The sequence below is a fragment of the Ceratotherium simum genome, chromosome 31 (assembly GCF_057802395.1).
Source record: "Ceratotherium simum simum isolate JZ-2026a chromosome 31, ASM5780239v1, whole genome shotgun sequence".
Classification (NCBI taxonomy): Eukaryota; Metazoa; Chordata; class Mammalia; order Perissodactyla; family Rhinocerotidae; genus Ceratotherium; species Ceratotherium simum.
Genome location: NC_141930.1, coordinates 26979031 through 26994124, shown reverse-complemented (window position 1 = coordinate 26994124; position 15094 = coordinate 26979031). Strand labels below are relative to the sequence as shown.

General features: G+C 37.9%; 1 protein-coding gene across 1 annotated transcript in view; it reads left to right on the top strand.

Moving 5' to 3' along the window:
* The window catches only part of UBXN2B (UBX domain protein 2B), a 29041-nt gene extending 19122 nt beyond the window's left edge, over positions 1–9919 (top strand). Inside the window, exons 7-8 of the mRNA XM_087420536.1 lie at positions 4067–4228; positions 5233–9919. Of these exons, the coding sequence (XP_087276662.1) occupies positions 4067–4228; positions 5233–5395 (325 nt within the window). The 3' untranslated portion in view covers positions 5396–9919. The remainder of the gene's footprint in view (positions 1–4066; positions 4229–5232) is intronic.
* The last annotated feature ends 5175 nt before the right edge of the window (positions 9920–15094 follow it).

Genomic DNA, 15094 nt, shown 5'->3' with positions numbered 1-15094 from the left:
AGTGGTGATAATACTATGCTGATCATTAGCCATATTGGTCAGGGTTTTTGATTATAGAAAACAGAATCCACTTGCTAGTTTAAATAGTAAAGGGTTTCTTACAGAGCCTTGGATACTTTATAGAATTTTTAGAAGAGATAGCAAACCAAGTTTTCCTTAGGAGAAGCAAACAACAGGGAACTTTCTAAAGAAAATACCTCCTGTGACCCTATCAGTTGCTCAGTCCCCTAGGGACCAGACACTAGAACAGTCTATCATGACTGCTCTAGAAGAATCAAATGCCTCCAATACCTTGGTAACCAGAATAGCTACATAGCTTCCACTTTACAGTGATTACTTGCGCCGTCAAGTATGTACCTGTTTGCTCAGTGGAAGGGTTGAATCATATAAAATCCTAGCTGCAAGGGAGTCTGATAAATGTACTCTTTAGACTTTTCACTTTCTAATTTATAGGATATTTACACTAGGAGATTCATGTGGTGGTGTGAGCCTATATGATGCACTTGAATCCAAATGTTGAATAGTTGAAGATATATTCTAAGAAAGTGAAGAATTGCATAGAACATTTTAGAAGGCTTTACTGAAAAATATTAAAATATAAAAGTTCTAACTGTTAACGTTTATTTATTCAGAAAGTAGCTTTCTAAAATGACTCATTACCCAGGAGTTCCAGATAACTATTTACTGAACAGAGAGATAATTAAAAAGAAGGAAACAAAACAGAAATGGAAATAATTCCATTGTCTTCCATAGCTGGCAGTCTAATTGCAAACAGGACATTACATAGATGGAAACTAACTTAATTTTTTATTGTGATATACAAATAATTATGGGGTAAACCTAAATGCAATAAAAATATTACCCAGTACCCTCACATAATATAAGAGGAGCAAGCAAATCATAGATGGAAAACTGCAAGTTTACAGTGGTAGAACAAACTGTATTACTGAATAAAGATTAGCTTGGTGAGCCAGAGGAGAGCCCAACAAGTAAAAGACCCAGAAAATCACAGATTCATTTTTGACAGGCAGGGCTAACAAGGAGACTTTCACTGTAGGCTTTTGAGCTGGTGTGTATGATGATAAAAATCGTGGTTTTTAAGCAAATCTCTCTTTCTGCTTAAGAACAATCACTGCCTGTGTGTCATACTGTGCAGTCCAGTCCAAAAGATTCTGTTTGCCACTCTCACCCATTCCGGCCACTGCACCTGAGATTTGACTTCATCTTGGTCGCTGGACCCTTGAGGGCTCTCTGCTCTAAAGTCTAATAGCCCTTCCCTCCTAACAGCCCTTCCGTCCTGCCTTTTCTTCATTTTCTGATCCCAGCGATTCTGTGGCCCCTTGCCTTACTGTGCAGTCACTGGCTTTGTCTGCTCTGTGCGGTTCAGTGCTGCTGGGGACGTTTGCACTCCCATGCTGGGCAGGCAAGCTGAGCTGCTCCCACTCTCGAGGGGCTGTTCCCAGATGTTCCCTGCTTTCCCTGAGCCCCCTGTTCACCCCTGCCCCGCACTCGCATGGATTCCTTTGCTTCCAGCTTCACTGAGAAAATAGAGCCCAATAAGAATTAACTTTCTTAATGTATTCCCCTTAGCCTCTAAGTTGATTAAATCCGTCCTTACTTCCCTCTTCTAAGCTTGAAGATGTTTGTCCTCCTGTCTGAGGGAATCACTTCACTTAGAATCTACATCCTTTCCTCCAATTTGCCTAGAAATCTTGTTTTATCGGTTAACTTCTCTCTTTTCCTTTTTTTAAAAATTTTCTTTTTAATGTAATACTTGGACATACAAACAATATATCAAAATGTCACTATTATTTGATCAATTGAATGATAAGGAGAAAGTTTTCAGTAGCAAACAGGTGTGACTTGAAAGCTAAATATTAAACTTAATGTATCTTTTTTAAATGGTTGTTTTATACCGCACTAACCAACTTGCTCACTGCCTGTCTCTGTGGCTCCCAGCCCATCTTTCAATCTCTGTGACTCAGTTTTCCCTTCCTGTAAAATGATGTGGTTTCTCTGAATTATCTTGAAAGTCTGTTCCCGTCCTCAAATGTTATTAGTCCATGTAATTTCATGTTGACATACACACATCTTACAAAGAAACACATGAAAGGGCTTTTCTTACCTAGTTTCCCTGCCCTGTACTTTATTTTTATGTTTTGAGAAGAACTTACCTGATCAGTCTATTTTAAACGGTAAGCATTAAAGTATAGAAACAGCAATATAGGCAACTTGATGTCATGGAAAGAACCCAGGATGAGCCTCAGCTTTCTAATCCATCAGTGGGGATAAAGGGATAGCTCTTCCTTTCCCAGATGTTGTTAGAATTATCATTATAATGCTAATAGCTAACTTTTAGGTAGTGCCAACTATATAAAAGCACTATTTGAAGTGCTTATATGTCCTACTTAATTTAATCCTTACAAAAGTGCTACTGTTGTCTCTGTTTTGCAAATGGGGAATTTCAGGCACAAAGAGGGTTAGTGACTTGCTCAGGGTGACACATCTAATAAGTGGCGAAATCAGAATCCGGGAGTCAGGCTCCTGGATCCATGCTGTTAACCATGAAGCACCTCTGCCTCCCTCAGCCCATGATTTAAATGAAATAACGGATGCAGTGAGGCTGTGAGGGTGGTGGTGATAATGTCCGTGAGGCAGAGGTGGAGAGAAGAGGTCCTTTGCATCCAGCGTCTTGTGTCCCTTCCCTTTGGTTCTCATGCTTCTCCCTGTGTAAGGGACACTGGACTGTCGGCACAGTAAGCCAGCTTGGCAATGCAGCTATTTAAGCCCGCAATTCCAAACCTGAAAGAAACTTCCTTAATAATACCTGATCAGTGATTGCAAATCATCCTTTTCTCCTTTTTCATATCTTTATCATATATATCCTGAAATCAGTTCTAAAATATTTGTCAGGAGATAGTTAAAGAAAGGGGAAGTGTTAGCAGTAAGTGCCAGTTAATTTGACCACTCTGCCATATATTCTGAGAAACTTTTGGGTGGGAATGAGAGTCTTGATAGGCTAGGTTTACACTCGACAAAAGCTCAAATGCTCAGAGAACTTTTATACTGATAAATATAGACTTACTTTTTTTCAAAAGAAAATAATTTATAGGAAGCCATCTAAATCTCTGTATCGGAGAGAACAAACATCAAGACTATCAAAGAATCCCTTAAGATGACTGAGAGAAGATTAAAATTTGATGTCTATGAAAAATTTGGCTAAATTTGTTTTATTTTCTTAAGCAAAAGAGCACTCTAGTTTTGACTTTCACCTTTGGCTTACAATGCTGGGTCTTCCGGCTTCTTTAGAAGCCACTGAGCAGGCACTGCCAAGGTCTCTAGTCATCAAAGTCAATGGTAAGATGTCCTGTCGAATAAACTTCATTATGAATTCATCACCATATATAAAATTTCATTCCTCACTAACACTTAGGAATTACTTCTCTTTTGTAAAGCAGTAACTACTTAAATCAGATGTTTTTAAGCAATGTTAGTTAAGTTTAAATTAAGTTAATAGTTTAGTGCTGATAATTTGTACAAAAATAGCTGGCACCTGTGGAAACGCTGTCCTGGGCCCACGTTCAGGGCTTGCTGGTGTAACATATGTACCTAACATGGTATTATTCCCCCATTTTACACATGATAGAACTAGGATCCAAAGAGATTAATTTCCTTACTCAAATTGACGCTGTTGACGTAGCTGGCTGGATTTGAAACCAAGTCCGTCTGTGCTCGTAGCCATTCTTTGACTCGACTGTTGTGGTAAACCGTGCTAACATGAGATTTCAAAGGGGTAAAGGAAGGAAACAATACAAAGTTAGGCTTTTGAAGAGATTGGATAAACTAAATCAGAATCATAGGATCCAAAATAATTTTACTATAATGAGAGAGGTTGGCCGAAGTATGGGAGACTCGCGGGAAGCCATGTTCTTGCCAGTCCAGAAGTCGTAGGCGGCATAAGTTCAGAGTCAGCTGTGGGTCCAAGTGGTTATTCTGCTGTCTTCAGTTTGTCAAATGTCTTATGTATTCAAATTTGTGTTCTAATTCTTTAATTCTTCTTTCTTAGCCTTACACCTGAAATAGTCAGTACACCTTCCTCCCCAGAAGAAGAGGATAAGTCAATGTTTAATGCAGTTGTTGTTATCGATGATTCAATGCCAACAACAAAAATTCAAATCAGGTTAGCAGATGGGAGTCGTTTGATACAGAGATTCAATAGTACACACAGGTAAGCTTCTAGTTTGCTCTTATACACACGGTTACTAATCTTGGTAAAACTGTATATGACCTGAGTAATGAAATCTAACAAAGAATGAATAAAATCTTTAGACTTACTTTTGAAGTAAGTTTTTGACAGAAGAAAAAGACTTTAAAAGGTAATAGCTGTGTGTTAAGAAGTGAAATACTTAATCTTTAAACATCCTTTGTAAACTGTCCAAATACTAATGCAAATTCAGATATCATTCAAAAATAAAATTCTTAAAAGCTGCAGTTTTGCACTGTTGCTAAAACCATGTGAAGTGGAATCAGATTTGATTTAATATAGTAAAACCTTATTTGGACTTAACTTATTTAAAAATTTATCCTAATTCTGATTGGGTTTGACTTTGTACTGAGCAAATTCTTCATAATATAAATTTGTAGTGTAAATAAAGTTTAACTGTGCTATTGTCAAGGATTTCAAATAAACTTTTAAAAATGTCATTTTAGCATTCATTTGTACATTTGTTGGGCTAATAAGATATTATTTTTATTTGCTCATTGTATCCATCTAAGGGATACATTTACGATCTTAGTTGAGTTCTATGTGAAAGTGAGTTTTAAAAATTATTCTCATGACCTACACTTTTCATGGTTATAGTCTCACCTTGACACAGGCCAATTACCTTTTTCTGAATCGTGTACTGCTAAGATATTTTATACTCTGAGTAAAGTAGGACCTGCACTTTCAGTGTCATAACATTGTTGACATGTATTTTCTTCATACCTCACCTAAAGATTGTCTCTGTTTACAGTAAAAGTGGATAATTAAGTACACTCCAAAGTTATCCTCACATTTGATCTTAAAGCCAAGATAAATCCATCCATTGAAATAATGTAAATTAAAGAAAGTTACAGAACATTTAAATAAGGATTTGAATTGTGTAATTTTTATTATTATCTAATGTTAGCTAAAAGCTTACATGGCAATAAAATTTTTGTATCACATATTTTTTTATCTTATTTCTCCAGGATCCTGGATGTTCGGGACTTTATTGTACAGTCCCGTCCTGAATTTTCAACTCTTGACTTTATTCTTGTGACTTCATTTCCAAACAAAGAGCTAACAGATGAAAGCCTGACACTACAAGAAGCAGATATTCTTAACACTGTGATACTCCAGCAACTCAAATAATATTGCTCCTATTCATGCAGTAGCATGGAGGAAAGATAATGTGCCATTTTAATAAGGAAAATACTTAGAGCCTAAAAAAACAAATTATTTTTATTATTTATACAGATAAATTTTGGTTTTAATCTTGTTCTATCTTTCAGCCTTTAGTATAGATGAATTTGGACTAGGAATAGATTTTGAGATGAGTTTTTAGTTGCAGAGATGGCTTACATTGATAGCTTGTAAATATTCTGGCAAAACAATTTGTTACATGCTCAGTGTTAATGTAACAATATTTATTTGCAGCAAAAATTAACAAAACCCCAACCTGATAAATACATTTGGTAAAATTTGCACTAAAGTTTCGTGGTGCTGCATTGATCAACAGCCATTAAGAAATCTTCTGATCAAATAATTTGAAAGTTTTTCTGTGCTATATACTGAAAAGTATCTGTATTCTGATTGTGAAATACTTTGATCATATGATAATTATTTCTCCTATTAAGATTTTACACATCCTTTTTACTTACTGATTTAGCTTTATTACTAGTGTCAAAAAGTACAGTTTGGCCTGTATTTTACAGAACTATGACCATCATAAACTAGAAACAAAGACCATGAAGATCAGCAATTCTTGAGCAGATGTGTTAAATAGCACTTTAAAATAGTAATTACAGTCCCTCCCAGGGCCTTCCTTTATCACGTTCATTTATTCATTCAACACATTTTTCTAGGGGACCAACTATCTCTACTAAACACTGTTCTAAGTGTTCAGCCCAGAATGTATTCTGTTTCAGGACGGAACAAGTGTAGAAATAGAGGAATGTAAATTCTGTCAGACGGACTGGATCTGCAGAATGACCAGCGTAAATGTTTGCATTTCTGCTGCAGCCGGGTATCTCCTGAGCGAGGTCGGCTACATCAGGAACGATAGAGAAGCTGCTGCTACTTCCCAGACGTCATTTCCTCTTTGGTCACCACTCCTGGCTAGTTTTTTATTGCTGCTGTAACAAATTACTACAGCCTTAGTGGCTTAAAGGAGCACGGATTTATTATCTTATAATTCTATAGGTTAGACATCGGAGATGGGTCTCACTGGGCTAAAGTAAGGCGTCGACAGGGCTGCGTCCCTTCCGGGAGGCCCTAGGGGAGAATCATTTCCTTGTCTTTCTAACTTCTAGAGGCCACCTTCATTCCTTGGCCTGTGACCCCTTTGTTCCATCTTCAAAACCAGCAACATTGCCTCTCTCTGGCCCTTGCCTGTCATCATATCTCCCTGACAACAGCTAGGAAAGGTTCTCTGCTTTTAAGGACTCATGTGATTAGATTGGGTCCACCAGATAATCCAGGATAATCTCCGCATCGTAAGGTCCATAGTAAACTTAACCACATCTTGAAAGTCCCTTGGCCATGTAAAGTAACATATCGCAAGTTCCTTCTGGAGGCCCCAGGGATGAATGTGTTTTTGCAACTCTTCCAACTTGTTGAGGCTGCTGGCATCCCTTCACTCGTGGCTGTATCCCCCAGTCTCTGCCTATGCCCTTACATCTTTTACTCCCAACTTTAATTCTCCTGCTTTCCTCTTATAGGGACCCTTGTGATTACATTTGGTTTACCTAGATAATCCAGGATAATCTCCTCATCTCAAAATACCTAACTTAATCACATCTGCAAAATCCCTTTTACCTTGTAAGGTAACAGATTCACAGGTTTCCGAATTAGAACATGAACATTGGGCAGGGGGTATGCTGTCTGTCTAACACTGTCCACTCCTGCCCCAAGATTCACATCAGTCTTAAATAAAGTCCCCCATCCAAAGGTGCTCAAAAGTCTCATCCCAGTACAGCATCAACTTAAAGTGCAAAATCTTATCTGAATCTCACCGGCTCAAAAGTTCCAAATCTCATTTAAGTCATCTAAATCAAGTATGAGTGAGGATCTGGGTATGATTCCTGGGACACAGTTCCTCTCCATCTATGTACTTATGAACCTAGAAAAACAGTTATCTGCTTTCGAATATAATGGTAGGACAGGCATAGAGTAACAGTTATAGACATTCCTGTTCAAAAAAATAGAAAATAGAATGAGAAAAGAAGCCACCAGTGCCAAGCAATTTGAAATTCAGCCAGGCACTCCATTAGGTCTCAAGGCCTGAGAATCATCTTCTGTGGCTTGAAGCACCATGCTTTAGGCTTGTGACTCCCTCTCAGAGTCATCTTCTTTTTCATGGGAGTTAGCATGTGTTTGCAGCTGAGTAGTTTTATCAGCTTGTTTCTTGCCTGTGGAATTGTGGGAGGCCCAACCATCTTCTTTCATTTCATACTACCTCTGCCCCTTTCAGTTTAAGATGGCAACGTCTGCTGGTATAACATTCTCAAGAAACCTGTGGGTCTTTCCTGTCTGTTACAGAGATTCACTCCATTAGACCAGAGGCTCCTCAAGAGCTTTCCTGGATAATCCCATTTCTATTTTTGTTTTTTTCTGAGATAGCTGAGAGGATTTATGAGTCACACCCTTCAAAGAGCCTTTTGTGTGACTGAATACTCAAGAGGTGGTTTTTTTTTTTTGGTGAGGAAGATTAGCCCTGAGCTAACATCCTATGCCTATCTTCTTCTACTTTATATGTGGGATGCCTGCCACAGCATGGCCTGATAGGCAGTGCATAAGTCCGTGCCCGGGATTCAAACCTGCAAACCCTGGGCTGCTGAAGCAGAGCACACGAACCCAACCGCTACGTCACTGGGCCAGCCCCTCAGAGGTTTTATTGTTTTTTTTTTTTTGTGAGGAAGATCAGCCCTGAGCTAACATCTGATGCCAATCCTCCTCTTTTTTCTGAGGAAGCTTGGCCCTGGGCTAACATCCGTGCCCATCTTCCTCTGCTTTATATGGGATGCCGCCACAGCATGGCTCCACAAGCAGTCCGAACCGGCGAACCCTGGGCCGCCGCAGCGGAGCAAGCGCACTTAACCACTTGTGCCACCAGTCCAGCCCCACCTCAGAGTTTTTTTATCTTTCTCGGGTATTAGCAAAAGGTTGTACAGCCACACCCTCATCTCTTTCCCTAGAGCAGGCTTTCCTGACAGTGAATCTCTTAATTTTAATGCCTTCTGCCATTTGAGTAGGCTAAGAATTTCTAAGGCATCAAATCCTGTTTTCTTTATATTTAACAGTTCTTCCCTCAATTTATCTACCTCCTCTCACATTTTACTATAACCAGCAGGAAGAAAGTAGGCCGCACCTTCCACACTTTGCTTAGAAATCTCTTCAGCTAAATATCTTAAATTTATCACTTGCCACTTCTGCTTGCACATAACTGCAGGACCCAGTTCAACTAAGCTTTTTGCCGCCGTGTAACTAGAGTCTCTTTTTCTTCAGTTTCCAACAGCATGTTCCTCATTTCCTACTGAGCCCTCACTGGCAGCGCTTGTAATGACCTTATTTCTACTAACAGTCTGTTCATGACAATTTAGATATTCTCTATGACAATTTAGGTATTCTCTACCATGCTCCTAATCCTTCGAGCCCTCACTAGCATTAACATTCGTATAACTATTAAGAGTATTCAGGGCAGTCGTGGCTCTTTCTGTCATGCTGCTGAAAATTCTTCCAACCTCTACCCACTGCCCAATTCCAAGGCCACTTCTGCATTTTTAGGTATTTGTTACAGCAGCACCCCATTTTCAGGTATCTAGAAAAGTCTGCTGTGCGTGCTCACTGCCAGTTGATTTGAATGTGCCAATAGGAGAATTGGAATTCACGTTTCTCTGGGGGCTCTGGTTATTTCAAGGAGGTGAATTCACCTGTGTGAGAGGTTCTAATACGGGGAGTACTACCAGAACTGCCGCAAGACAGAAGTGTTTATCCCACCGCAGAGAAAAGTTTTTCTCTGTCTTAACATAGAGTAAGAAGATGATTCCCAAGTCTTCCCCTCAGAATAGGAAGCCCTGCTTCTCTCCACTAATTCAAAACGACTTGGAGAATATATAAATAACAGTTAAAAACATCATTGTCAGTTCAACAAGATTACCAAGGTTAAACTACATTTTCACAGGAGTAAAATTATCGTCCTAAGGAAATCATCGAAACAAATGAACATTTTAAATAAAAGGGCAGTGCCCTGTTTTGGATTAACAAAATGGGGGAAAAATTAACCAAACCCCGTAGAGCTATTTGGAATTTTATTCTTGTAGTTTTTTTTATCAATTAGATGGAGTGCCTATAGATGCGCATACAAAATGACTGCCATTTTTGTATATAATAGTCTTCAAAAATATAGACATTTACATTAGGGGAGAGAAATATCCAGAAGGGATGAACAGTACTTCCACATGTACTAGGTAGTGTTTTGTTCCATTTAGAGTCGTATTTGTGAATTCTTTTTACTACTTCAGTTGCCGTAACTTTTAAAGTTTATAATCATCTCAAAAAAGATTATGTTACAATGAGCAGTTAGACAACTATGTGTGAAGTTAATTGTTTTGCATGACGTATGTAATCAAAAAATTTTAAGTGTCTGCTTACCAATAAAGAATGTTTTCACCGAAACTCATTGAGAATTCTTTTCAAAATTTCCTTGATTTGCAGTTTTATTTGAGTGGCGTAATGGAGTATTTTAAGCATGAGTAGCATTTCCTGTGGTTTAATTTCCTGTGATGCATCTTTTGATGGGCAGAGAAGGAACTGAGGTGTTGCACTATTGTCTCAGTTTCTCATTACTGTTTCTGTTTTTACTCCACCGAAATAAAAGTGCAAATTTTTCTTGTGTCCAATCTTGTCATAAAGGCTAAGAAACATTTTCTATAATCTTCTATACACTTTAAATTAAAGTATCTTTTAACTCCATGTAAATTATTTATAAAGGGAGCCCCAATGCATATGTATAACAATGTGTGTGTGTATGTATGTGTGTGTTTGTAAAGCACACAAAAATTACATGTGTGGCCTAGAACTAACTGGCTATAATCCACTTTTAACAAGTTGGCCTCTTTAGAATTTATAGCTATGACCTAGGTCTCTGAAAAAAAAAAAAACCCTTTTAGAAAGTTTGAACTTAATGACTTATTTTCTTTTAGATAAATATTTCTATATTATTAAAAATAAGACAGTAGGCCCAAAATGGAGTCACTTATGCTAAGGCCCACGTCACCAAACCAAGACGGACTTAATTACAGTGCCGGCTCTCCCAGAAATGGAGTCTTACACCAGTCCATGAGGAGTCGCCTGATCAGCACTAGTGAGGTCATCAGCCTGAGAGCCCTGCTGTCCGCTATAGGACAGTGACCTTGTCACGACCAGTCTGCTTTTTGCCTGGTGTAACTTCCTTGTTCCTGCTTCCTTCTGCCTATGAAAGTCTCATTTTGTACAGCTTGACGGAGCTCCTTTCTATCTGCTAGATTGGATGCTGCCGGATTCATGAATCACTGAATAAAGCCAATAAGATCCTTAAAATTTACTCAGTTGAATTTTGTTCTTTAACAATATTAAGCAGAGACATTCAGGATCATTCTAGGGCGCTTCAACCTTAAAACTTCCTCTGAGAACTGACTAGTTCATTTCATATGGCTTCTTAAGCTTCTCGAATGAAAGCTACCGGGAAAGAATGGTAGTCAGTCAGTTCTGTTGAATGTTTCACAACATTTGTTGCTTTCTTTGGAGGGCCTGATAAATAATGACAAACTCATTAGCGTGGACTTAAGGACATCACACAATTAGCAATACAGTACTTTTTCTATTGGCTTCTAGTGAATTAAGGTATGCATGTTAATCAGGCAACAACAAAAAACTGCTACTAGATTCAAGGTGTGGGTCAACTGTCTTCTTCCCCTCACAATTCTCTTTCCTGCCCTTGACGTCCTCAGTGTAAGCTTGGCTTAGTTCTGCTGTTTACAATGGCGTACGTTAGTGTAGGTATCAACACGATCATGTTTAAGACAGTCACCTTTCTCACTTCAACCTTGGGGATAGAAGAGTATTTAAAATGAGTATATGTCCTTTTATTTTATGCCTTTGCATTTACTTTTTGGTTTGTATTTTTCTTATTTACATAGTGCACCTTTCAGTGTATTTTTTTAGAACATTGTGAATTATAAAATGTCCTACAGTTTCATATTTAACGTCTTTCCTACTTTTTAGTCTTTGTGGGAAAGGCTTGTTTCTTCTAATGTTGACAGATTTTATCATTTTTATCCCAGGATCAGGAATGGTAAAAAGTATAATTTTTAGTTTTCTATCAGAATCTATTGATTAAAAAGTAGCAACTATAAATACTACAAATATTCAGAACACCAGTAGGGTGGAAAGTCAAAGCATGAACATAGTTGAGTACAGGTGGAGTTTCTCCTCCCAGCAGCCTGGAATTTGTCACTGGGTCTGGGCTTTTGAGCAGAGAAGATAGTAGGATGAAGTAACATCTTATAGAAAGAAATGTTCATCCTTTCTACAGATCAATGTGAGATTTAACATTCCCTGAGGTGAGATGGTCATTTTTATTAATGTAATAAAATTACATGCAAATAAATATTTTATATATGCATATTATAAAATATATGATAACATCAAGGTTGGAGGTCTTTTTTTTCCCTGAAAATCTATTATTAATGTAAGTGGATGTTACTGTTTGAAATATTATGTATGGAGGTGTTCTTTGGCAACTCTAATCTGACTTTATATTCTTTAATATTAAGCATCTGTGTGATTCATTTGCAACAAAGGTATTATCTTAGACATAACTACTTGGGTTTAACATTTATTGAGGCTTACTAAGAGCGGAATCCTATATTTGGCAGGCAGCAAGTTACTTATGATCAGTGTCACTCTGTAACCATTTGTCGTTCTGACCACAGCTTTATTAAAAAAAAAAATTCAAATGAGTAAATTTGAGAATCTAATTGGCTTTATTTAATGATTCATGAATCGGGCAGCGTCCCATCTTAGCAGATAGAAAGAAACTCTGAGGAGTGGTACAAAATGAAAGGCTTTGATAAGCAGAAGGGGTTGGGAAAAGAAAGTGTCTAGGAAGAAGTGGCTTGCTTCAGGCAAAGTCACCTTACTATGGGAGCCAGAGGCATCCGTGAGGCAGATCACCTCGCTAGTGCTGACCAGGTAATTCCAGATTGGTTAAAGGTTGCATTTCTGGGAGAGGCTGAAACTGCAATTTGGGTAGTATTAAGTCTTGGTTTGCTGACACGGGGCTTAGCATAAGTGACTCCATGTTGGGCCTGTTGTCTCTTTCTTTACAATTACCTCCTTTTCAGACTTTCAGCTTAACTGAGAGATGTGATCAAAATGTAAGGCATTAGCACCACATTCAGTTACTGCTCTGAAATTCTCACAGTTTTTTCTCATCCCTGTGTGGTATTCACAGGTCATGATGTTTTTTTGGCTGAATCTCTGGTATTTACAGGGCATGACTTCAGACTCACAATTTTTTATTTGGTCATTCTCTTTGTTTCTTTTCTGATGTTCCAGTCTTAGGGAGATCACTTGCTTGGTGGTTAACAGCTGCAAATAGGCATTGAAAGCTTTTGAGAGAATGTAGCACACCAGGGAGACTACTCTGGTTATTATAAACAGGATAATTTCCAAAGTCTGGAGTGTACTTTGGAGCCATGGTCCCCAAGACACAAACCAATCAAAATACAGTAAGTCAAAGAAAGACATTGAAAGAGTCACTTGCGTAAGCCAAGTGGCTTGTTCAGTGATCTTACGTAGCTGAGTTTCAACTTCCCCAGAAGCGTTAATCAGGTGCAGCAAGTGGTGTTGGCCACAGCATAGACACCTCCTTGCTCAGCTAGAAGATAGTCAAGAGCTATCTTTATCTTTCTATTATCAAGAACAACCTTGGCCAGAGAGTCTAAGGATTTTCATTGAGCAGCTATCACTTTTGCAGCAGATCCTTCAATATTTTCGAGAGTTAAGGGGAGATTCCTGATCATAGCCACATCTGGACTCACTCCTAACCAGGGAAGTAGGGGCCTGTCAAAGGAAGTGAATCCTGAATAATGAATGCCACCTGGTAGGTCCTTTCTAACTTGATGTAAATTTAGGGGAGTTGATCACTGAGATATCTCAGTTTGTTTATGAACAGTTAGGGGCACAGTTAGATAACCTAAAAGGCATTGCCTGGTTATGCACCAGCCATCTAGGCCTTCATACAGATCAGAATTTTTTATGACAAATCCAATAGTCTGAAAAGTTACCCCCCTTAGCAATGGCCTGGGAGATATGGGTGATGGTGTTCTTTCCAGGCCAGTGCCAGATAAGGGAAAGAAAGAAGAGAAGGGTTTTATGTTTGAAGTAGAAAACCCGATCCAGCATATTGGGAGGAAGCAGTCTATATTGATGTAAGCCTACTTCTCTTCCTTGTGAATTTGATTCAAAGGTTTCTAGCGTCTGCACAGGACCAAATGTCAGCTGTGAGATGTGTGCCCAAGGTTCAAGTCTCTGAAGTTTGGCTGTCATCTGGGTAGTGAGGAAGACCTGGTATAGTTCCTTTCAAGGAGATTCAAGGGCAGTCTTTGTTCTTAGTGATTCCAAATCAGAAGAGTGGGAGAAAATTGGAAAAATTAGTTTGGAAAGCCATAGCCAGATATTTGAGAAAACTAGAAGAATTTAGGATAAAGTCCAGTTTATAGATATATAACAAAACCTCGACGACAATTAACAGGACTAGAATCTAGAATCTACAAAGGTGCAAAGAATTTTTCTCTCTACAGTTACCCCCATTTTTTACCTAAGATAATCACAATAGAACTAATTAGTTTGCATTAAACTTGGCCTGATTATTTACATAAGTACAGCAAAAATAATGATTGACCATATAAGCTCTTTTTTAAGACTGTTTTGCTTTCCTTTCATAAGGAATCTCAGATTGAACTCTTAAAAGCTTCTCAAGGTTGGGAAACCAAGCCACGGACTCACCATCAGATTTTGCCTGCAATACCTGTAGTTTGAGTGAATTTCTATCAGTCAAAGCCTTGGTAATATAGCCAATGTCTCTAATTGGATCCTGTTATAAGGAGAAAAGATTCTTATTGAACTTATGTAAATAACTAACTATATTGCCATGAAAAGAATACTTAAGAGTTTTCAAATTCTGGAGGAATCAGGTAGGGAGAAAAAGTAAATGTTTCATCTTTGTTTACAAAGGGACACTTTATCAAATTGCTGTAAGTCAGGTAGTTTAAGAGAAAAGGTTTCCTTAATTCTAGAAAAAACAAAACATTAAGGAACCAGCAATGTTTCAAACAAAAATTCATTAAAAAATTATAATCATCATCCTCAGTCCTAGGTAATTAATACTTATTCTGCCTGAATCCAGTTTTTCCATTAATTCTGGAAATTCTTACCCAGTACAGTTTTATGATCTTAAAGCTATCAGAAACCTGTATTTGTCCAAGTCCTTTCCATGAATCTTCTTGAAGATAAAGCACTTTTGTAAGAACACTTCTGTAAAAGCATCAGAATGAAATAGTAATCATCTGTAAATGACAAAAGACTTAAAAACGGCCAAGGTTAAATGAAATTGACAAGGAAATTTGGTTATTTCTGTAACATACAACATTTTAAGATAATAACCAGGATTACAATTGATAACATTATACCAGAACATATCAGATTTCCAGGAATTTCACACAATTTCTGGAACACTTATATAGCTATAGAAATACAACATAAAGAAGGCTTGATATTACTTCTTATTTGACAATGCTTTTCATGTAA